We start from the raw sequence: 24,342 nt of genomic DNA, 5'->3' as shown, positions 1-24,342 counted from the left end.
CTGGGGGAAAACCAGGTGTTTTCTGGCCTACGACTGTGGCATCTTTAACAGATTAACGGAGTTGGAAGGGACCTGGTAAGTCATCTAGTCCAACCCCACCCAAGGAGGAGACCCAACAGCGTTTCTGACAGATGGCAGCCCAGTCTCTTCTTGAAAGCTTCCAGGGATGAAGCTCCCACAATTTCTGAATAACGGAATAAAAACAGAATAACATTGGAAGGGACCTTGGAGGTCATCTAGTCCAACCCCTTGCCCATGCAGGAGACCCTATACTATTTCTGACAGATGGCAGTCCTCTTCTTGAAAGCTTCCAGGGATGAAGCTCCCACAATTTCCGAAGGCAACTTCTGTTCCATCGGTCGATTGTTCTCACTGTCAGAAAGTTCCTTCTTATTTCTAGGTTGAATCTCTCCTTGGTCAATTTCCATCCATTGTTTCTTGACTCAACAGGCAGCAAATTTAGCAGATGTCCACAGCCAGCTGTCTTCTTGTGGTGGGAACTGTAGCCCAATGAATCTGGAAGTTTAAAGGTAGCATCTCCCCAGCAGATAATTTGGGAAGATACTAACTTTTGGCTAATAATTCCAAAACATCTGGAGCGTTACCTGAACCCTGACAAATTCATCCTCAGTAAATTGCAAAAGGAGACTTTATTGGGAACAGGTTTCCATCCTGCGACGAGACCTTTAGCCCCATGAAACATCCACATCTGTCTATCCCAGGGAAGGGCTCCAGAGGTGTACATAAAGGCCAAACCCAGTCTCAACATCTAGCTGACTGTGTGACAAACCATAACAATTTAGAATAGAATAGAATAGAATAGAATAGAATAGAATAGAATAGAATAGAATAGAATAGAATAGAATAGAATAGAATAGAATAGAATAGGAACGGAATGAGAAGGGAATGAGAAGAGAATGAGAAGGGAATGGGAATAGAATAGAATGAATAGAATAGAATAGAATAGAATAGAATAGAATAGAATAGAATAGAATAGAATAGAATAGAATAGAATAGAATAGGAAGGGAATGAGAAGGGAATGAGAAGGGAATGAGAAGAGAATGAGAAGGGAATGGGAATAGAATAGAATAGAATAGAATGGATAGAATAGAATAGAATAGAAAATAGAATAGAATAGAATAGAATAGAATAGAATAGAATAGAAATTTTTTATTGGCCAAGTGTGATTGGACATACAAGGAATTTGTCTTGGTGCATACGCTCTCAGTGTACATAAAAGAAAAGATACCTTCATCAAGGTATGGAATAGAATGGAATAGAATGGAATGGAATGGAATAATAGAATAGAATAGAATAGAACAGAACAGAACAGAACAGAACAGAACAGAACAGAACAGAACAGAACAGAATAGAATAGAATAGTTTTATTGGCCAAGTGTGATTGGACATACAAGGAATTTGTCTTGGTGCATATGCTCTTAGCATACATAAAAGATATGTTCATCAAGAATCCTAAGGTACAACACTTAATGATAGTCATAGGGTACAAATAAGTAATCAGGAAACAATATCAATACAAATCGTAAGGATACAAGCAACAAAGTTATAGTCCTAAGTGGGAAGAGATAGATACTAGCAAGGAAGAGAAGAATAATAGTAATACAGTTTTAGTAAATTATTTGACAGTGTTGATGGAATTATTTGTTTAGCAGAGTGATGGCCTTCGGGAAAAAACTGTCCTTGTGCCTAGTTGTTCTGGTGTGCAGTGCTCTATAGCGTCATTTTGAGGGTAGGAGTTGAAACAGTTTATGTCCAGGATGCGAGGGGTCTGTAAATATTTTCACGGCCCTCTTCTTGATTCGTGCACTATACAGGTCCTCAGTGGAAGGCAGGTTGGTAGCCATTGGTCCCTTCCAATTCCGTTGTTCTGTTATTCCGTCTCTGGAAAGCTGCTGGGAGCTGAAAAACAACCCAGCGCAATTATCTCACAGCTTCTTCCGGCTCATTCAAGAGCCGATTTGACCAAAGGAAGTCCCAAAATAGGCGCAGCAAAAGGAACATTTCCACGAATTCTCTCCTACAACTTTGCCAGAGCATTCAAATCTCCAGGGATCAATACATTGATTGATTAATGCTTTCTTTCAAGGTCAGGACATAGGAGACTGACGTTTCTCAAGGCAGGCCAGGATCGAGGCTTCACTGCACCCAGCCTGGTTACCGGAGTTGGCGCACTCTTTGCTCAAAATCGACTTTCCAACACCCGTTACAGATAGTCCTCGACTTAGGTTCACAATTGAGATCAGGATTAAGGCCATGAGTCGAGGCGGTCGTAATGCAGGTCATCGTGTGACTGCAGGGAGGGCTGAAACCGATGTACGTTTGGGCACTAGGTCCCTTTGTTCAGCGCCATGATGATTTTGGTCGCTGAGTGAATGGTCATTAAATGAGAACTACCTGCATTGGTTGGTATCTTGAAGCTGCGGAGAAAAGAATTCTTTTGTTCAAGAATGTTCAGGAATAGAAAATAAGAAAGATGGATGCTTTAAGATGGGTGGACTTCAACTCCCAGAATTCCCCAGCCAGCCTGCTTTAAGATGGGTGGACTTCAACTCCCAGAATTCCCCCAGGACTTCAATTCCCAGAATCCCCCAGCCAGAATGCTTTAAGATGAGTGGACTTCAACTCCCAGAATTCCCCCAGGACTTCAATTCCCAGAATCCCCCAGCCAGCCTGCTTTAAGATGAGTGGACTTCAACTCCCAGAATTCCCCCAGGACTTCAATTCCCAGAATCCCCCAGCCAGCATGCTTTAAGATGGGTGGACTTCAACTCCCAGAATCCACTAGCCAGAATGATTTAAGATGGGAGGACTTCAATTCCCAGAATTCCCTAGCCATCATGCTTTAATTTTGGGAGTTGAAATCCGTCCATCTTCAAGTGCCAGAGGTTGAGAAACCCTGGGATAAAGGCTCCAATATGGCTTGACCGAAGCTCATATAAATTTCCTGTTTAGGTATGTTTGTGGCTATGGGAATTCTGGGAATCGAAGTCCCAGGATTCTGGGAATCGAAGATGGGTGGACTTCAGCACCCAGAATCCCCCAGCCAGCATACTTTAACTTCTCTGGAATTCTGGGAATTGAAGTCCACACGTTTTCAAGTTGCCAAGGTTGTGTAACACCTTCGAAGTGTATCATGTAAGTGTGCCGCAAATGTTGAGATGTCCTTTGACCTGCTTCGCACCCATCTTAAAGCAACGCTGGCTGGGGGATTCTGGGAGTTGAAGTCCACAAGTCTTAGAAGTTGCCAAAGTTGGGCAACCCTGTAGTAGATCCGAGCCAGATTATGTCTGTGATGGATGACCTGCTCCATACACCATGCTGAGCCACAAAATAAACACTTCCTGGCTTTTTGTGTAAACGCCGCCATTTTGTGCAGGAGAGTCCAGAGAGCTTAAAGTTGAGAGTAGCTAGCTACCTGGTGTAACCCGGAGTTCCCCCTAGGGAGAGTAGCCAAACTGAGACTCCCAGAAGGTTACACAACCAACAGTATCAGCCGTAATATGTGTCCAAACAACGCCCAGGTTTATCAGTTTAAATTTAGACTTCCTCTCAAAAAATTTTGGGAATTAATTGTGGGGAGGTGTTGTACATTTTTACCCCACTCAGCTCTCGCTGCCAGACGCTGTGGGTGCGTCACTGGGGGCTTTTAAGAAGAGACCGGGCAGTCATTTGTCCCGAATGGTATTGATCTCTTGCTTGAGCAGGGGGTTGGACTAGATGACCTCCGAAGTCCTTTCCAACTCTGTTATTGTTATTCTGTTATTCCTGCCTCCTTGCTCAAGGAAAACTTTGGAAGGAAACATTTCTTGAATGATTGACACATAGAATTCAATATAAAATTCAAAAAAAGTGAAATTTTGAAGTTGTTTTTCTGGTCTACCTTCCACTTATAGCCATACTCATTCGCCAGAATGAGTGCTGACTTAAGGTCCTTTCAAAGTTAGGGCAGACCCTGCCCCCAAAAGGTACTTATGACATAGTTTGACCCCCCCACCCACCCAAAAGCTACTTACAAACTGGTTTCGAAGTTTCAGCCGCTGCAGGACCCCCACGGTCCTACACCCTTACAGCTGACCACAGCGGCATAGTAGCAGCCCCTATCTTGCTGGATGGACTGAGTGGGAAGCCTGAAGGGATAAGAAGCAGGCTCACACAGACCCCAAAAACCTAATTTTGCGTAGCTTCTTTTCCAAAAACACTACACTACTAACCAGAGCATACAAAACATTTGCAAGACCCATTCTTGAATACAGCTCACCTGTCTGGAACCCATACCACATCTCTGACATTAATACAATTGAACGAGTCCAGAAATATTTTACAAGAAGAGTTCTCCGCTCCTCTATAAACAACAAAATACCTTATGCCACCAGATTTGAAATCCTGGGATTAGAAAACTTAGAACTCCGCCGACTCCGGCAAGACCTGTGTTTAACACACAAAATCATCTATTGCAATGGCCTTCCTGTTGAAGACTACTTCAGCTTCAATCGCAATAACACAAGAGCAAACAATAGATTCAACCTTAATGTTAACCGCTTCAATCTTGATTGCAGAAAATATGACTTTTCTAACAGTTGTTAATGCTTGGAACTCACTACCTGACTCTGTGGTCTCTTCTCAAACTCCCAAAAGTTTTAACCAAAAACTGTCTACTATTGACCTCACCCCATTCCTAAGAGGAATATAAGGGGCATGCATAAGTGCACAAAAGTGCCTACCGTTCCTGTTCTATTGTTTTTTCTTTCATTATATGTGCTTGTATATATTGTGACAAAAAAATAAAAAAAAATGGCAGACCCACCCAATGCTCTTTTTAAACAAGAAACTCATTTAACGTCCTTAATCAGGGGGAGTAGGGGTTGAGTTGTTAAGCGAAACCATCACTTCTTAGGCCCTATTTGGACTATTTGCAATGGGCAGGCCCCCCCCCCTTATGGTCACAACCTAAAGGACCACCTGTAAATTAAGCGCTTAATAGCAGCCAAACAAGCCAATGCAATCCTCAATTTGGAAGTTGTGGGAGCTTAATTCCTGGAAGCTTTCAAGAGACTGGACTGCCCATTTGTCAAGAAATGGGGGTTGGACTAGATGATCTACAAGGTCCCTTCCAACTCGTTAATCTGTAATCTGAACTGGGCATGGATAGTGAAGAGAGGGACCAGGGGAGACAGGAGAGCATCCTCCAATATTTGAGGGGCTGCCACAGAGGAGGAAGGGGGCAAAGCTATTCTCCAAAGTACCTTTGAAGGCCAGACAAGGAATAATGGATGGAAACTGACAGATTCAACCTGGAAATAAGGAGGAATTTTCTGACAGTGAGAACAATCAACCATGGGAACATAAGTTGTCTTTGGAAGTTGTGGGAGCTTCATCACTGGAAGCTTTCAAGAAGAGACTGGGCTGCCATCTGTTCGAAATGGTGGAGGGTCTCTTGCTTGGGCAGTGGGTTGGACTAGATGATCTACAAGGTCCCTTCCAACTCTTATTAATCTGTAAAAAATTTGTGCTTATAGGAACTTTTATTTTTTCACATGTAATTTTTTTTTTTTGAGATTTGACACCAATCCTGCGCCGCAACCCCCCCAATCAGAACCAAACACGGCGTTTTAATATTTTGATAATTTATTAGGAAAAAAGGCTTTTTATACACCATAGTTCAACGGTACAAAATATAATCGAGTTGCAAAATAATACAAAACAGTGAAAACAAAAACACGGTTTTAAGAAATAAGAATCATCATTCATCAGTACACACCCGTTTGTGACACACAAAGGTATTTGTGGCAACAAAAGCTGGGATGAAATTAACACTTCCGCTATGCAGTGCAGTCATTTCAAGTGCATTTTTTTTTTCTGACGTGGAGAGAATTAAAAACAACCTCACACAAGTTGTTGGGAGATAAAACAATGTCGCAGGACGGATTCTGACCCAAAAATGCTTCTTGAAATATTAAAAGCTCTTTGCTTATGGAGAATCTTGTCTCTACATTCATTTTTTTTTTGTAATGCAGATTTTCTGGCACCATTTGGCAAAAATAGCACTTTTGATCTTCTGGTGGCCCCTGGGGGGGTGTTGGTGGTTCAATAGGGCTGCTGAAACCCTCCCCCCAACCTGCGACCTCCCACCCCTCAAACCTGCCAATCAATCTACCCCACATTTCTGAACACTGGCTTATCCACCTATTGGAGATCTTAGGCAAAACAGTGATTTCTCCCCTTACTACAAAAAAAAAGGGTGGTTTGCTTAACAGATTTATAGACAAAAGGAAAACAAAACAGGATTTAAGTGCTATAAAAAAAAAAGTTAACAACTCAAGAGGACCCAAGTTGCTATCTTGCATTGTTCAACAAGCTCTTATTTATTTGCTTATATAGGCTCTTTGGCCTTCGGATGCAGCAATAAGTTTCATTATTGCTATACAAGGTTTTCCAACTTTTCTCCTTTCTTCCTGGAGGCTGGCGAGGGGAAGCCCCCTCCTCAACTAACCTCTGATCCCTTTTCCTATCCACTCTTCCCCCTACATGCTCTTTCCTCCCAAGGCTGCCACGATTAAGATGGTGGGGGGATTAAGACTGAGGGGGAACTCCCCCCTCCATTCAACCTCCACCCAATATATGAGCAGCTCAAGAAATCCTCCCCTTCTGCATCGAAAACTCCTCCAGCCAATTTCTGCACCCGAAGCGGCTGGAGCTACTTTTTTTTGTTTGTCAACTGCAGAAAGTCAACACCTACAAAAAATTGTAGAGGTATGAATTTTTGTGCCTCGGTAGCAGTGAAGTCCCTACTACCCAAATCTCAAAAAAATCTTTTTTTTTGGAGTTTTTTTCATCCCTCTTTTTTTTTTCCTTGTGTCAAGGAGGGGAAAAAAAACGAGACACGCCTGCCTCTACCTATCACCCTACAATCGCATTAGCACCTGTCGGTTTGTTTGCAAGGGGGCAAATGCTCCTGCAAAGGCTTTTGAGGAAGGGAACCCCCTCCCCCCTTTCATACATGCCCCCATTTTTTTGTCCTCTGGAACACCTGTGTGCTAAGTAAAGGCACTAGGAAGTTGGTTTCTTGCTCTCCTTGCCGACTCATTTCCTGAGAGGTCGATTTTGATAACCTGGAAACGTCCTCTTCGCCTTTTGTTGCAGAATTGCTACAAGGGCAATTTTCTTTTTTTTTAAAGGAGTCCAGGAAAAAAAAAAAGCTGGATAAAATCACAGCCATGCCGGTTCACTGGACGATGTTGTTGTTGACAGTGCAAGGATCGATCTGAGAGAGAAAGAGAGATAAGGGAGACGTGTAAAATAAGAGGCGAAATACACCCTTCTTTGTGCAAACTATAAAAAAACCTCCAGATTTTTTTTTGAAAGAGACTGGAAATCGACTGGCTGGGGAATTCTGGGAGTTGAAGTCCACCAGGCTTAAAGTTGCCAAGGTTGGAGACCCCTGGTCCCCCCTCCTTGAGGGGCTTGTACTAGAACAGGGGTCTCCAACCTTGGTTCCCTTTAAGACTTGTGGACTTCAACTCTGGAGAGCTGGCTGAGGAACTCTGGGAGTTGAAGTCCACAAGTCTTAAAGGGAACCAAGGTTGGAGACCCCTGGACTAGAAGACCTCCAAGGTCCCTTCCAACTCTGTTGATTGAACTAACTCAGCTGGAAATCACAGCCTGAATTGAGGAGGGGGGCTTTAATCCAAGGTCTCATTCTCAGAATGGATGAGAAGGGGGGGGGGGGCTTTCCTTAAGGCAATTGCCAGTGTCACAATTCAATCCCCGATCAGCCTGGTTGGATCAGCACTTTTAAAGGGGGGGGACCCTAGGACCCCCCCCACAGGTCAAGGCAACCTTGGACAGACCCGGCTTTACTTACAACAAGACCTAAAAACTTGCGTTCTGCAGAAACTGACTTTGTGTAAGTGTCTCCTTCCCTCCCCCCCCCCAACAATATTCCCTTAAGAAGAAGAATCCATCTCACCTCTGTGTAGGTTGGTGGCGGCATGAATTTGAACTCGGGAGCGTACATGAAGATGGGGCTGTCGAAGGAATTGTCCAGTTCGTCCAAGAGAGGAGTGGTGGGGCTTTCGATCCGATGGTCTTCAGGAATGATGTCCAGGTAGCATGGAGGTGCTATAGAAGGAAAAGGAGAGAGGTGGTCAGCTTGGGGGGACGGGGACGACAGACAGTTGTGGACATTGCAAGGTGTGTAAGACTTGCTCTCAAAATACAAAGCAGTGTTCTGCCCCCCCTTCGCCTCCGTCCGAGCGATGGCTTAATTAGCCGGCACTATGGCAGCAAACTAGCGAGCGTCTGCCAAATGTCTCCGTTATCTCCCTCCACGCCAACGAGTCACACAGGAACAAACTTCAGCTCTTAGTTAATCAGTTGATTTGCCTGCTACAAAGAGGCACAGCAGCTCTGGCTGCCTTTATATCCTATGGGGTGTGGCTCCGTGACTCAGCGCTTCCTAGGCCTGCCCCACCCCTGCTTCTGTTGTTCCCTCCTCTCCTGCCTACGAAACCTAGGGTCCAGCCAGGCCTGACTGCCATCAGCTGGGTCTGGAGGCGTGGCCTGGTGGGGGGAAGAGTCAGGGGACGGAAGCCTCGTTATCTCCTCCACCTGGCCTGCCTCTGGCTCCTGGAGCTGAGCCAGGGAAGCCGGTGACTGCCCTTCCCCCTCACTTTCCAAATCACTTTCTGGCAAGGGGGGGGCCACAGACACAACAGTCAGTGAGAAGGGCTTGTATGGTAGAAGTCCCTTAGAAGGTCCACACCTTCCACTACTACTACTACTTTTCCTCCCCTGGACCTCGAAGGGTCAAACTCAAGGGCATTGAGGATTCTCACCTTCTGGGACATCGGGCATGTTTAAGTCCACCCAACTCATCTCGGAGCTGGTCTGGCTGGCCATGCTGGAATTGCGGCTGCCGAAGCTGGACTTGTTGCCGATGACCAGGGGCAATTCAAGGATGATCTTCTTGGAGCCGGGGACGCTGACGTAGATCTGTGGAAGGAAGGACAGAAGAACACGGTGAGGAGAGGCTTTTCTTGGTGGAAGCAACACCTGGTTAAAGAGGTTCTTTCTCTAAAAAAATTAATCCCACCATGTAATGGAACAGAATTGCTCAAAAACGACCTTGTAAAAGTGGCTTAGGGGGGCGAGACCTGGACTTTTTAAAACAGGTTCTGGGAGAGCCAAACCTTGGCTACAAAACCAGAACCAGCTGAAGCTGGACAAGGATTAGGGTTAGAATCAATAATTTTAAGAAATTAAAAACTGGGCCCTGGAGCTTAATTTAAGAACTGGAAGAAATGGCTCTGTGGTTAACTCCTAATACTGACGTTAGCTAGTTGGGGAGTGAAGTATCTGCAAGAAAACCACCAAACTCAGAAGAGCACCAAGGACCCCACAGTGGTCCTCCTCCTCTTTCATAATCCCCTCAACTCTTCTAATCCTGATGATGCTACCTAGTTGGGTCATGAAACGTCTCGCCAGGAAACCGGGAAGCTCAGAGGCCCTCACAGTTCAACCCTGAGCTACAAAAATATCCTCTTCTTTTATGAACTAGATCTAACCCGACCTGCAATGGGGGTTTAATTAAAGAGTTGTAGGAGTGGGGTCTAAGTCTCCAAGGTTGCTCTCACCTGCAGGAAATACTCCACGCGCAGGATATTGCAGCCCAGAATGGATGGCTTGATTTTCCTGACTCGAAGGGTTTTCCCCCGCCAAGATTCAGACATGCCGGAGGTGATATGATTTCCTCGGACACAGGAGAGTTTTTGGGAGAACATCTTGGTCTGGCCATTGGCCAGGTAGGTGTGCTTGGCCACGATGGCCGCCTTGGGCACCACGATCCGAGAACAGGTATTCTCAAAGTCGGCGTTGATGCAGATGTCATCACCTGGAGGAAGGCAGAGGAGGATGGGGTGTTAGACCCTCAAGCGCCCTTAACAGCCTTTTGCCCTGAGAAGAGACTCTGTGTTCTAGTCACCAACAAACCCCTCAAATTAATTCAATGTTCTTATTCAGGGTTGCAAGTGGAGGCTTCCTAAAAAAAGCACCCCAAGGTTTCACATTCAAATCCAGATTCTACACCAAAAAACAACAACAAAAAACACAGATAACTAAAAGCATTATCAGCTTTAAACTACACTTTTTATCTATTTAAGTCAGGTGTTTTTTTTTCACTCAAATCAACCCAGATTCTACCAAAAAGAAAAGAAAAGAAAAAATCCACAATGGTTTTAAAACTATATTTTTACTTCGCACTTCAATCAACCCAGGTTCTACACAAAAACCTAGATAACGAACTAGCCTTAAACTACACTATTTAACATACGCAATATAATGTCATGGATATAGAAAACCTTTAAGGTTTTGAAATTAAAAAAACCTAGAAAGCCAGACAAGAGATCTGGACTTAAAAAACGACTCAAGTGCTGCCAGCCCTGTTTTTATCTACCTTCCAATGCGAGAGCTAAAAATTTTACAAAGTTACCAGATGGAGGTAAAACGGCAGAGAAATTGCCATGCTCCAAAAATCTCACCTTCACAGAATCCTTTGCGGTCGATCCTGGCGCTAACAGAGACGTGCCCGTCTGGGATGAACATGCAAGAAACTTTCTTCTCCTTTTTGGCAGAGACCGGAGACTGTGGAGAAACACACGACAAAAGTCAGATACTTTGATAAGAAGCATCTGATCCACTCTGAACTAAATTCAACTGCATTTTTTTCCCCTTGCAAGTTCTTCCTTAGCCAACTTCCTTCAAGTTAGTTAGGCAGTTATAAAACTAATGATCCAGAAATATTTTGCTTCTTTGAGACAAGGGCTATTAACTCCCACCCAAAAATTTGGGAGAAGCTTTGGAGAAAGATGGAAAAACAAAAGAAAACATCATCCAGGCATTTAAAGTTGCAATTCTAACTAATCGCGTGATTTACAGGAAAGATCTAAGGAAATAAACAGTGGAATAGTTACCATCAGATCTGGAGTGTTGACGTCAATTTGATCCATGACTTCAAACCGCTTCTTCACCTCTTGAGTTGGGAAAGAGCTACGATCCAAGAAGGCCTTCACCCAGTAATCCACACAGCCGTATTTGCCCTTAAAGGTGGTGCCCAGGGGCCTGAAAGAAAACCCAAGCAGGTTAGACGAAGGAGGACAAGGGCAGATCCATGACGGATGGAAGGATTTTACACCGATTTAAAGTCTTTTATTTGATCTCTTGCTTACTTACCCTTGGGGCAGTTCAAATTCAAACTTGTATTGGTATACGTTTCCCGGTCTCAGCAAAACGGAACCGTCTTTATCTAGAAAAATACGAGAAACAAAAAAAGAAAGAAATCAGATTTATGGGTTCTTTTTCCCAGCTGAAAATTAACATTTGCAGCAGCAGAAGGTCAAAGGGTTTCAAGTCAAAGAGGTTTCCCCCTTTCTAAAAATAAGAAAGGCAACGGTTCATATCCTACTTCTTTGAAAACTCAAACAAGTGTTACAGAAATTGATTTACTTTTCTCTTTCCAGCTTTCGTTCTCTGGCTGTGATCTCCAGCCAAGTTTCGACAGCTAAAGCTTCTCTTGTAAACGGGACACCTGGATGTCCGGGGAATTCGCTTCCGATTAAAATCGAGACTGCCAAAATTGTCTCCTGCCAGGGACACACTGTACCACCCAGCGTGTGTCTCTTTTTCTTGTCAAACAGCCAACTCGGGCAAACTTTAAAAAACTCCAGGAAGATTTCCCTCATCTCGGTCCTTCTCTCAGAAAAAACATATTGGAAGGGGCCCTTGGAGGCCTTCTAGTCCAGCCCCCTTGCCCAAGCAGATGACCCTAATACCATTTCAAACCTTTTTTCAACATCCCTTTAGGGATTTGTTCTGACCTCTGATGGTTTTTAAATAAGTTGGATTAAATTGGAAGCAATCTTATTCCCCTCCTTGCATCTAACCAGTATTTCAACATCAAAAGAAGGGAGAGTAACAATCACTTGGTTCAGCTGGGTGGCTATAGAAGCGGACTAAATTAAATATACATTTTATATATGTGTATGTGTGTGTGTGTGTATATACACACACACACACACACACATATTCACTAATAATATTTAAATTAAATAACAAGATCTTAGACATTCAGGGATGCAAGCTGGGGTTTATTTAGGAATTTTTTGGGATTTTTTTGGTGTAATCTTTGGAGTTTTTAAAATTCGATTTTAAAACTTCTTAGATATTTTTTTAGCAGAGGAAATTTGCCATTCCTACCCCAATTCCATCAACCCAGAGCAGGGCGTCTTAAACCTCAGCCACTCTCGAGAGGGGTGGACTACAACTCCCATAATTGGCTGGGGGGGGATTCTGGGAGTTGTAGTCCGCCCCTCTTTTTAAAGATCGAGGCGCCCCCCCCGCTGCTGCCCCACTCCTCCCCAGCCCTGCATGCCAAGCCACCGATAGAGGGGGGGGCGCTCTCCCTCTCAAGACGCATGGGACCTGTAGTCCCCCCCGCCCTCCCCAAAGCCTCCCGCTGCTCACCGGCGGGCTGGTCCTCCAGCTGGAGCACCGCTTCGTGGCGCAGGTACTCCATCTCCTGCTTGCACTGCTGGGGCCCCCGGATCCACAGCACGCGGGCCACCCCGCAGGCCAGTAACCGCACGGCCGTGACACGCGTGACCTCGGCCACCTCCACTTCCACGCGGCCGGCCACTTTCTCGCCGCTGGAATAGACCCGGCCGTTCTCCTCGAAGTCCAGCCGCAACGCCTTGACCCGCTTAAAGACCACCATGGTTGTGTGTGTGTGTGTGTGTCAAAATTGCAAAAACGCAAAGAGATTGCAAAAAGTGCAATGCCTCTCCGGACTCCCGAGGTTGCTTTTTTAAGAATAGGAAGCCGGGCGAGCGATGCACAGAACGGCTTATGTCACTTTTCGGGAGACGAACGCAGAGCGATGCACCTCCGTCCCGCTCGGCTGCTTCGCCAGCTCTGGCTGGCGCGGTGACGCAACCGGCGCTTTTATACTCGCTCCCGCCCTCCTGCCCCCGCCCCCCTCCGTTGTTGATCTCAGCGCGCGCCATGCGGCCGGCTCGTGGGCCCGCGTGCTGCCCTCGTGAACAGCGCTCCCATTGGCTCCCTCGCCGTGTTTACCATCCCGGCAGCCAATCGGAGGCCAGCCGGCGGCGCGTGGACACCGTGTGTGTGGAAGCCCCAGCCGGCCGTGCTGAACACAAGCCGCCGGGGAAGACCCAAAAAGCGCTGAGTGACGGCTCCAGGCGACCAATCCCAATCCGAGGAAAGCAAAGAACGCTACGTTCTTCGCCAATCGGGCGCGGCGTCCCGGGTGGGGACTGTTCTAATTGCAGAAACTTCTGCTTTCTGACCCCCCCACCCCACCCCGTCCCTTTGCTTGCAAGTTTCAATTTCAAACCTGAATATATATATATACATATATTTTGTAGCTATTTTTCTCTCCTGTCAATAATAAGAAGTCAGCATCTTTGATAAAGGGACTCTAACCTTGGCTGGGGAGCTTCCACGCCGCAATTTCTCGAATTAAGGTTAAAGAAGGAGCAATAATTTTGGCCAAAATAAATGTCATATGTTTGCTATTTTTTTTTTTTAAAAAAAAGCATCTTTCGACTTTTTTATTTTTTGCAACAGCCCTGGTGCTAAAAATGATCCTGAAAGAGGTTGCATGACGTTTTCTCAACTGCTTTCTCATACGTGGGACATGGGTGATCCATAAAAACAACATTAAAATAAATCAGATTTATGGGTTCTTTTTCCCAGCTGAAAATTAACATTTGCAGCAGCAGAAGGTCAAAGGGTTTCAAGTCAAAGAGGTTTCCCCCTTTCTAAAAATAAGAAAGGCAACGGTTCATATCCTACTTCTTTGAAAACTCAAACAAGTGTTACAGAAATTGATTTACTTTTCTCTTTCCAGCTTTCGTTCTCTGGCTGTGATCTCCAGCCAAGTTTCGACAGCTAAAGCTTCTCTTGTAAACGGGACACCTGGATGTCCGGGGAATTCGCTTCCGATTAAAACCGAGACTGCCAAAATTGTCTCCTGCCAGGGACACACTGTACCACCCAGCGTGTGTCTCTTTTTCTTGTCAAACAGCCAACTCGGGCAAACTTTAAAAAACTCCAGGAAGATTTCCCTCATCTCGGTCCTTCTTTCAGAAAAAAAACATATTGGAAGGGGCCCTTGGAGGCCTTCTAGTCCAGCCCCCTTGCCCAAGCAGATGACCCTAATACCATTTCAAACCTTTTTTCAACATCCCTTTAGGGATTTGTTCTGACCTCTGATGGTTTTTAAATAAGTTGGATTAAATTGGAAGCAATCTTATTCCCCCTCCTTGCATCTAACCAGTATTTCAACATCAAAAGAAGGGAGAGTAACAATCACTTGGTTCAGCTGGGTGGCTATAGAAGCGGACTAAATTAAATATACATTTTATATGTGTATATGTGTGTGTGTGTGTATGTGTATACACACACACACACACACACATTCACTAATAATATTTAAATTAAATAACAAGATCTTAGACATTCAGGGATGCAAGCTGGGGTTTATTTAGGATTTTTTTGGGATTTTTTTGGTGTAATCTTTGGAGTTTTTAAAATTCGATTTATTCCTACCCCAATTCCATCAACCCAGAGCAGGGCATCTTAAACCTCAGCCACTCTCGAGAGGGGTGGACTACAACTCCCATAAATGGCTGGGGGGGGGATTCTGGGACTTGTAGTCCGCCCCTCTTTTTAAAGATCGAGGTGCCCCCCCCCCCGCTGCTGCCCACTCCTCCCCAGCCACGCATGCCAAGCCACCGATAGAGGGGGGGGCGCTCTCCCTCTCAAGACGCATGGGACCTGTAGTCCCCCCCGCCCTCCCCAAAGCCTCCCGCTGCTCACCGGCGGGCTGGTCCTCCAGCTGGAGCACCGCTTCGTGGCGCAGGTACTCCATCTCCTGCTTGCACTGCTGGGGCCCCCGGATCCACAGCACGCGGGCCACCCCGCAGGCCAGTAACCGCACGGCCGTGACACGCGTGACCTCGGCCACCTCCACTTCCACGCGGCCGGCCACTTTCTCGCCGCTGGAATAGACCCGGCCGTTCTCCTCGAAGTCCAGCCGCAACGCCTTGACCCGCTTAAAGACCACCATGGTTAGTATGTGTGTGTGTGTGTCAAAATTGCAAAAACGCAAAGAGATTGCAAAAAGTGCAATGCCTCTCCGGACTCCCGAGGTTGCTTTTTTAAGAATAGGAAGCCGGGCGAGCGATGCACAGAGCGGCTTATGTCACTTTTCGGGAGACGAACGCAGAGCGATGCACCTCCGTCCCGCTCGGCTGCTTCGCCAGCTCTGGCTGGCGCGGTGACGCAACCGGCGCTTTTATACTCGCTCCCGCCCTCCTGCCCCCGCCCCCCTCCGTTGTTGATCTCAGCGCGCGCCATGCGGCCGGCTCGTGGGCCCGCGTGCTGCCCTCGTGAACAGCGCTCCCATTGGCTCCCTCGCCGTGTTTACCATCCCGGCAGCCAATCGGAGGCCAGCCGGCGGCGCGTGGACACCGTGTGTGTGGAAGCCCCAGCCGGCCGTGCTGAACACAAGCCGCCGGGGAAGACCCAAAAAGCGCTGAGTGACGGCTCCAGGCGACCAATCCCAATCCGAGGAGAGCAAAGAACGCTACGTTCTTCGCCAATCGGGCGCGGCGTCCCGGGTGGGGACTGTTCTAATTGCAGAAACTTCTGCTTTCTGCCCCCCCCACACCCCGTCCCTTTGCTTGCAAGTTTCAATTTCAAACCTGAATATATATATACATATATTTTGTAGCTATATTTTTCTCTCCTGTCAATAATAAGAAGTCAGCATCTTTGATTAAAGGGACTCTAACCTTGGCTGGGGAGCTTCCACGCCGCAATTTCTCGAATTAAGGTTAAAGAAGGAGCAATAATTTTGGCCAAAATAAATGTCATATGTTTGCTATTATTTTTTTTTTTTAAAAGCATCTTTCGATTTTTTTTATTTTTTGCAACAGCCCTGGTGCTAAAAATGATCCTGAAAGAGGTTGCATGACGTTTTCTCATATGTGGGACATGGGTGATCCATAAAAACAACATTAAAAACAAATCTTAGGGCTTTAAAGTTGCCCCAAAACATTACGTAAAACAAAAGGTTATTTTTACATCATATAAAATCATATTTACTTGTCTTGGTTTACAGCCTTTGTTTACAGATCCAAACTTGTCCAACCAAGAGTTTGTGGAGCAAAAAGTCCTGTGCCATCTTTTTTTTTTTTTAAATGGACACATTTAATTTTTTTAAAAAAAACAAATTACATATTTTTTTATAAAAAACAATATAAACCATGAAAGATAAAACCCACATAAAAGGGAATAAAACAATGAAGTCCAATTAGTAAAATACAAGTAAAGTAAAGAAGAAGTGCTCTTAAAAACCAGTCAATATTCCTAGATCAGAATTCACTGAGGAGAATTTTTATTTTAAACAGTTCAAAATGTGACTTGGAATGCAGCATTCAATGGCAAATGCTATGAAATGCATTGAAAAACATGATCTATTTTCTAGATTGTTTCCTTTAGTTCTATTCTCTGACTTTTACTGGTGATTGGAAGCCTATTGCAGACTTTTTTTTTCAACATAAAAATGAAAAGAATGAATTTGTGATTTATGGCTTTCATGTTTAGACAGGATAAATTACAGAAAGAAGAGTAAATACCATGTAACTTTAGAGAGGTTAAACTATGGACTTACAACTGCTGTAAATATAGAAAACAGCTTCTTAATATCTTTTTTTCTTTTCTGTTTTTCTTCAGTACTTTTTCCTTTTTTAAAAAAATTTCTTTCTCTTTCTCTCGCCTTCTTTCTTTCCTTCTTTTTTTCTTTCTCTCCTTCCTTCCTTTGTTTTCTTCTTTTTTCTTTCTTTCTTTTTTTTTCTTTCTCCTTCCTTCTTTCTTTCCTTCCTTCCTTTCTTTTTTCTTGCTTTTCTTTCTCCTTCCTTCCTTCCTCCATCCTCTCACTTTTCTTTATCTTTCTTTCTTTCTTTCTTTCTTTCTTCCTTCCTTCCTTCCTTCCTTCCTTCCTTTCTTCTTGCTTTTCTTTCTCCTTCCTTCCCTCCATCCCTTTACTTTTCTTTATCTATCTTTCTTTCTTTCTTTCCTTTCTCCTTCCTTCCTTCCTTCGTTCCTTCCATCCCTCTCACTTTTCTTTTCTTTTTTTTCTTTTCCTTTCCTTTCCTTCCTTTTTCTTTTCTTTCTTTCTTTCTTTCTTTCTTTCTTTCTTTCTTTCCTTCCTTCCTTCCTTCCTTCCTTCCTTCCTTCCTTCCTTCCTTCCTTCCTTCTTTCCTTTCTTTCTCCTTTCTGTGAGTGTTTGTTTTAAAGACACCATATAATTATGAAATTATTATGTATCAAAAAAAGAGTTTTCATCAGCTCACCAACCTATGAAACCAAAAGGAAAGACAATCTCAGCTGAGAAGGCTGGTTGCATTTTAGAAATGGGGCTGTACCAATAGCAGGAAGCTTCTAAGACTCAAGAGACATTTTAATTTTTCCTGCCTGTTTTCTCCTCTTTCGCTTACGCCTCTGTTTCACTTCCATGCAAATTAAGGTTTTTTTTCCTTCCCCCCACTGCATTGAAATGGCCTTTTATGTGGGGGCTCCCACCCTCTGGAACGAACTGCCCCCAGGACTTCGTCAGCTTCCGGACCTTCGGACCTTCCGCCGCGAGCTTAAAACATACTTATTTAATTGCGCAGGACTGAGCTAGATTTTAATTTACGGGTTTTAAATTGGGTTTTATTCTTATATTTTAATTATTAGGCTTTTAGAATAAGTTTTTGAATTGTTTTTAGACTGTATTTATCTGTTTTTTAAATGCCTGTAAACCGCCCTGAGTCCTTTGGGAGATAGGGCGGTATATAAATATGAATAATAAATAAATAAATAAATAAATAAATTTTAGGGCAGGGGTCTGCATAGCTGTTGACGGACTTCTGGGAAACTGAAGTCCACAATTCCTTAAAGTGGCCAAGTTTGGAGACCCCTTGCTTTGGGGGGGGGTGGAATCTCCCCCCCCCATTCATCTGGAACAGCCTTAAACTGATCTTAGGGGACTAACCTCCCACCCTCTCCCTTAAGCAAGTCATGCATTGTGCAAATACCTGCAGAAGACTGCAGGGCCGGTAGCCAAGCCTGGCTTGCAATCTGAAACAGATTCCAGGCATAGCAGCCTCCTCAAGAGTGTTTTTGGCCACAGGACATCTAACCTTTGGCACCCTGAAGTTAATGCGGTCACCAATCTTGCCCAATAACCTGGGGGCGGGGGTGGTAGTTGTCTTCTGTACAGGGATGTATCTATCCAGAATGGACGTCAAGACGGCATTTTCTAGAGAACATCAGTGTCCAGATTTTTACAGTGGGGTTTTTGTGGGACTAGAAGACCTCCAATTTTATTATTCTGTTCTGCTCTAGTCCAGGGGTCTCCAACCTTGGTCCCTTTAAGACTTGTGGACTTCAACTCCCAGAGTTCCTCAGCCAGCTTTGCTGGCTGAGGGACTCTGGGAGTTGAAGTCCACAAGTCTTAAAGGGACCAAGGTTGGAGACCCCTGCTCTAGACCTCAGCTTTGCAGGCTGAGGGACTCTGGGAGTTGAAGTCCACAAGTCTTAAAGGGACCAAGGTTGGAGACCCCTGTTCTAGACCTCAGCTTTGCAGGCTGAGGGACTCTGGGAGTTGAAGTCCACAAGTCTTAAAGGGACCAAGGTTGGAGACCCCTGTTCTAGACCTCAGCTTTGCAGGCTGAGGGACTCTGGGAGTTGAAGTCCACAAGTCTTAAAGGGACCAAGGTTGGAGACCCCTGTTCTAGACCTCAACTTTGCAGGCTGAGGGACTCTGGGAGTTGAAGTCCACAAGTCTTAAAGGGACCAAGGTTGGAGACCCCTGGACTAGAAGACCTCCAATTTTATTATTCTATTCTGCTGTAGTCCAGGGGTCTCCAACCTTGGTCCTTTTAAGATTTGTGGACTTCAACTCCCAGAGTTCCTCAGCAAGCTTTGCTGGCTGAGGGAGTCTGGGAGTTGAAGTCCACAAGTCTTAAAGGGACCAAGGTTGGAGACCCCTGCTCTAATCTATAATCTATTCTATTCTGTAGAGGTAGTCCTTAACTTACAACTGTTCATTTGGTGACTGAAGTTCTAACGACCCTAAAAAAAGTGACTGGACAAGAAGCAACGGATGGAAACTAACCAAGGAGAGAAGCAACCTAGAAATAAGGAGGAATTTCCTGATAGTGAGGACAATTAATCGGTGAATGGCTTCCCTCCGGTAGTTGTGAGTGTTCCAACACTGGAAATTTCTAAGAAGAAACTGGACAACCATTTGACCGGGATGGTATAGGGCCATGATGGCGAACCTTTCGCATGGGTGCCACAGGTGACATGTGGAGCCATATCGGTGAGCACGCAAGTGTTGCCCTAGCTCAGCTCATGTGCGCACTGGCCAGCTGATTTTTGGGCCTTCTGGGCCTACCAGAAGTCGGGCTGTTTTTGGCCTCCAGGGGGCCTCCAGGGGTAGGGTGTGGAAGACCGTTTTCGTCCTCCCCAGGCTCCTAGAAAGGCTCTGGAGCCTGGGAAGGGCAAAAAATGGACCTGCCAGGCCCATCGTACGATCGCATGCCAAAAGCAGGGGTCGTGCAGGGAGGGGTGTCGAATGTGTATACATGGGTGCGAGGGGTGCATTGAATTATGGGTGTGGGCATGCGCGAGCGGAACCCCTCCGCACTCCCCCCCCCGCTTTTGGCACACAATGGCAAAAAGCCTAGCCATCACTGGTATAGGGCCTTCAGCCAGGGATTGGCTAGAAGACCTCCAAGGTCCTTTCCAGCATTACGATTCTAAGAAACAGAATAGCTGACTGTTCACCCCTTAGATGTTTGTGGGTGTGGCAAAGCTAAGCGAGAAAACATACCTCAACTCCTTCATGACTCACAACCTGGGACTTTACGCTCGCACACCATGCCAATGGGTATTTTGAGGCTGATGTTTGAGTCATGGTATCATTTTACTCCTGATGTGATTGCAGTTGTTTCAAATGCCTATGGAGCTTCGAAGCCGGAACCAAACAAACTTATCACAGTTTAGCCAAACGTATAAACCCCCCAACGATTGTATTGCTTAGTTAGATTTGGAGTCTGGTTTTCAAGTTTGCTCAAAGGATGTCTTTTATTTTTCATCCCGTGGCATGGATAATAAATCTGGATTAGATCTCGACAGACTTGAGCAATGAGCCCTGCTACGCAGCAAAATGAATTTTAATGTGGAGAAAAGCAAAGCTTTACACTTAGGCAGGAAAAATCAAATGCAGACGTACAGATTAGGCGAGACCTGGCTCAGAAACAGTAACTGTGAGAGGGACCTTGGAGTTCTAGTGGACAATCACTTGAATGTGAATCAGCTGTGTGCAGCAGCCGCCAAGAAAGTTAATACAATCCTGGGTTGTATAAACAGAGGCATAGAATCAAGATCATGTGAAGTATAAGTATTGCTTTATGAAACCCTAGTACGGCCACACCTAGAATCCTGCAACCAATTTGGGTCGCCATACTACAAAAAAGATGTTGAGACTTTGGAAAAAGTGCAGAGAAGAGCAACTAAGATGATCAAAGGCCTGTGAGATTAAAACATATGAAGAACGGCTGCAAGATTTGGGTCTGGCTTGTCTAAAGAAAAGAAGAATTAGGGGTGACATGATAGCAGCGTTCCAATATTTGAGGGGTTGCCCCAAAGAAGAGGGGGGTCAAATTATTCTCAACAGCACCAGAAGGCTGGACAAGAAACAATGAATGGAAACTAACCAAAGAGAGAAGCAACTTGGAATTAAGAAGAAACTTCCCAAAAATAAGGAAAATTAACCAGTGGAACAGCCTGCCACCAGAAGTTGTGAATGCTCTAAACACAGGAGGTTTTTAAGAAGAGATTGGACGGGCATTTGTCTGGAATGGTATAGGTTCTCCTGCTTGAGCAGGGGGCTGGACTAGAAGACCTCCAAAGTCCCTTCCAGCTCTATTCTATTCTAAAAAAGATGGATGGATTTCAATTCCCAGAATTCCCTCAGTTGGCTGGGGAATTCTGAGAATCAAACTCCAGCCATTTGGAAGCTGACGAGGTTGAAAACCAACAATGTAGGTATTTAAATCATTGATATGATCACTTATCTCACAAAAGTTGTACATCTAAAGTCCTTAACTGTGAAGCCAAATGTTTTTGGTTTCAATTTCATTTTGCATTTTAGAAAATGCTCTCTGTCGTCTTTGCATGACGCGTCCCTTTGATTGGGCTACAGATCAAAGTTCAGCAGAATAATCAGTTAAACAGAATTATGGGTGTTTTCTCCCTAAATCCTATAGTTGTTGAGACATAGAATGACAACTAAGCAAATAATCTTTACTATCTGAATGATAAATATTTTTTTCTATAGGATATGACCACTTTTATGGATTAATACCGCCTCCTTGTGGCCATTGTTAATATTTCACCCTGGCATTCTGACTTTGAACACTTCGAGAAAATTAATCTTGTTTCTTTGCAGATTTAGGATCTTTATAAACTGCCTGGAATGCCTATTTATCTTTTTATTTATATCCCACCTTTATTATTTTTAAAATAAGGATCCATCCTAGCCTACCAAGGAAGGTAGTTTTGTTTTCCTGCTAGTCATCAGAAATAGATTTTTTTCTGACTTTCTTATTTTTAAATGGTAATATTTTTATTGAGCTTTAAAAATATAAAGAGAGCAAAATAACGCAAATGAAGAAAAATGTTTTAAAAATTTAATAAAAATATTAATCAGAAAAAGGCTGGCTGATTTCATAGATGGTACAAAGGATACATTTGTTCTGTTTCTTTTGCTGTATTTGATATTAATTCCATTTTAATTGAAGTTTTTAAGATAGCTGTACAAAATCACTTCTGGTAACTTTGAGGTTATCATTTTTTTATATATCTTTTTTCTATTTTCCTTATTATTATTTTTCTTTGCCTCTGCATTTTTTTTCTTTTTATATATTTCCTGCTTTGTATTGTTCCTTATCTTCGCATTTGTAAACTTTAATGTCAAGGATTATATTTAATATATATTTTAATATATTTTAATGTCAAGGAAAAAATAATTGCTACCAACCTGCCTTCCATTGAGGACCTGTATACTGCACGAATCAAGAAGAGGGCCGTGAAAATATTTGCAGATCCCTCGCATCCTGGACATAAACTGTTTCAACTCCTACCCTCAAAACGACGCTATAGAGCACTGCACACCAGAACAACTAGACACAAGAACAGTTTTTTCCCCAAGGCCATCACTCTGCTAAACAAATAATTCCCTCAACACTGTCAGACTATTTACTGAATCTGCACTACTATTAATCGTTTCATAGTTCCCATCACCAATCTCTTTCCACTTATGACTGTATGACTATAACTTGTTGCTGGCAATCCTTATGATTTATATTGATATATTGATCATCAATTGTGTTGTAAATGTTGTACCTTGATGAACGTATCTTTTCTTTTATGTACACTGAGAGCATATGCACCAAGACAAATTCCTTGTGTGTCCAATCACACTTGGCCAATAAAAAAATTCTATTTTGAAAAAAATAATGACCTTCTTGTGTCTAAGCGTTATCCATTCTTTTAACCACCTTAAAAGAACGTGCTTGGTAATATTCAGTGTTTTTTTTTTTTTTTTATTGAAAGAGTTTTAAAAAAACAAAAACATTTTTCTCCCTTTTTCCCCCCTCCCTCCCAAAAACAAAACAAAACACCCCCCTCCCTCCCCCACCCCCCGGCTTCCCGGGTCAATCACAAGGTAAAGTCCAATCCAAATAACCACATCCAAAGCTTTTCGTCTCCCAATATTCAGTTTTATGTTTGCTTTTTTCCCCTTGCCAAATAAATTTCAGCATCGATTTGTTCAGATCATCAAATAATTTCTTTTCAATTTTTTATAGGTACAGTTTAGAACAGGAAGAGCAGTTTTGGTCGGATATTCATTTTTTATCGTAGCAATCCTTCCTGACATTGAGTTTCCATTTTTCTAAATCTAATTCTATTGGCTTAAGTAGCTTTATATGGGATGCGGTGGTTCAGTGGCTAAGACTGTCGATCGAAAGGTCGGCAGTTCAGCGGTTCGAATCCCTAGTACCACATAATGGGGTGAACTCCTATTACCTGTCCCAGCTTCTGCCAACCTAGCAGTTCGAAAGCACGTAAAAAATGCCAGTAGAAAAATAGGGACCATCTTTGGTGGGAAGGGAAGAGCGTTCTGTGCGCCTTTGGCATTGAGTCATGCTGGCCACATGACTATGGAGACATCTTCGGACAGCGCTGGCTCTCCGGCTTAGAAACAGAAATGAGCACTGCCCCCTAGAGTCAGGAACAACTAGCACATACGTGTGAGGGGAACCTTTCCTTAGCTTTATATAATTATCTTCTTTTAGCGTTGCACACCTTGCTGTTAAGTATATTCCCAAATATTTAACTTTCTTGACTATTTGAAAATCCACTTTTTCTGTCAGATTTTGTTTTTGTGTAAGGTTTTTAATTATAACTTTCGTTTTTTCCCCCCTTCTATTTATTTTCAGTCCTGCTACGTCTCCAAACCCTTCTGTCTCTTTTAACAATTTTGGAATTGTCTCTCGTGGTTCTTCTACGATAAATACCAAATTGTCTGCAAATGCTTGAAGCTTATATTTTTCCTCTTTTATCTCCGTTCCCTTGATTTCTAAATTTTTCATTTTTTTTTTCATTTTTATATTTTTCTTGCTTTGCTTTGCTTTGTTTCCTTATCTTTGCGTTTGTAAACTTTTTTTTTTAATTGAAAAAGTTTTAACAATTATTCCCCCCCCCCATCCTCCACCCCCTCCCTTCCCCTTCCCACCACCCTTCCCCCCCCCCCCGCTCCGAGACTTCCCAGAGCAAAATACAGGGTATAAAATCTAACAATCATAAACTAAAATACAACAAAAACCATCACCCATAACTTCTCCTTTCCCCTTTGCACCCATAACTTCTCCTTTCCCCTTTGCACCCTTAACTCCCCTTTCCCATTTAAACTAATACATTAATATAATACAATTCCTAAATTCACTCATAGGCTATTTGATACTTTTTAGTCTGATACTTATTTTGAATATAATCAATCCAACTTCTCCATTCCAATACGTATCTTTCTTGAGAATTAGTCTTTGAAATAGGCAGAAATTTCTGCGTTGGTAAACTTTAATGGCAAGGATTATTTCGGGGGGAAAAAAGAAAGACAAAACAGAAGC

The 24,342-nt window shown here is 43.8% G+C and overlaps 1 protein-coding gene across 1 annotated transcript; it reads right to left on the bottom strand.

Annotated features, from left to right (window-relative positions):
* Positions 1-6,250: 6,250 nt before the first annotated feature.
* Positions 6,251-12,985, bottom strand: TXNIP (thioredoxin interacting protein). The gene is made up of 8 exons (XM_058160042.1): positions 12,539-12,985; positions 11,249-11,321; positions 10,990-11,137; positions 10,558-10,660; positions 9,655-9,911; positions 8,857-9,013; positions 7,989-8,140; positions 6,251-7,283 (listed from the first exon to the last, which is right to left on the bottom strand). Exons 1-8 carry the CDS (start codon positions 12,786-12,788, stop codon positions 7,245-7,247), a joined length of 1,179 nt encoding a protein of 392 aa, XP_058016025.1. The 5' UTR covers positions 12,789-12,985; the 3' UTR covers positions 6,251-7,244.
* Positions 12,986-24,342: the final 11,357 nt, after the last annotated feature.

This window comes from Ahaetulla prasina, chromosome 17, assembly GCF_028640845.1.
Source record: "Ahaetulla prasina isolate Xishuangbanna chromosome 17, ASM2864084v1, whole genome shotgun sequence".
Taxonomy (NCBI): Eukaryota; Metazoa; Chordata; class Lepidosauria; order Squamata; family Colubridae; genus Ahaetulla; species Ahaetulla prasina.
The sequence above is the reverse complement of the archived record's forward strand: the minus strand, read 5'-3'. Positions and strand labels throughout refer to the sequence as shown.

Excerpts from the sequence above, each read along its gene's own strand:
- TXNIP (XM_058160042.1), bottom strand. The coding sequence starts at position 12,788 with ATGGTGGTCTTTAAGCGGGTCAAGGCGTTGCGGCTGGACTTCGAGGAG. Across the intron at positions 11,322-12,538 it reads GCTGGAGGACCAGCCCGCCG|ATAAAGACGGTTCCGTTTTG; the intron begins GTGAGCAGCGGG and ends GTATTTTTCTAG. Across the intron at positions 7,284-7,988 it reads CGCCACCAACCTACACAGAG|ATCGATCCTTGCACTGTCAA; the intron begins GTGAGATGGATT and ends TTTCTCTCTCAG.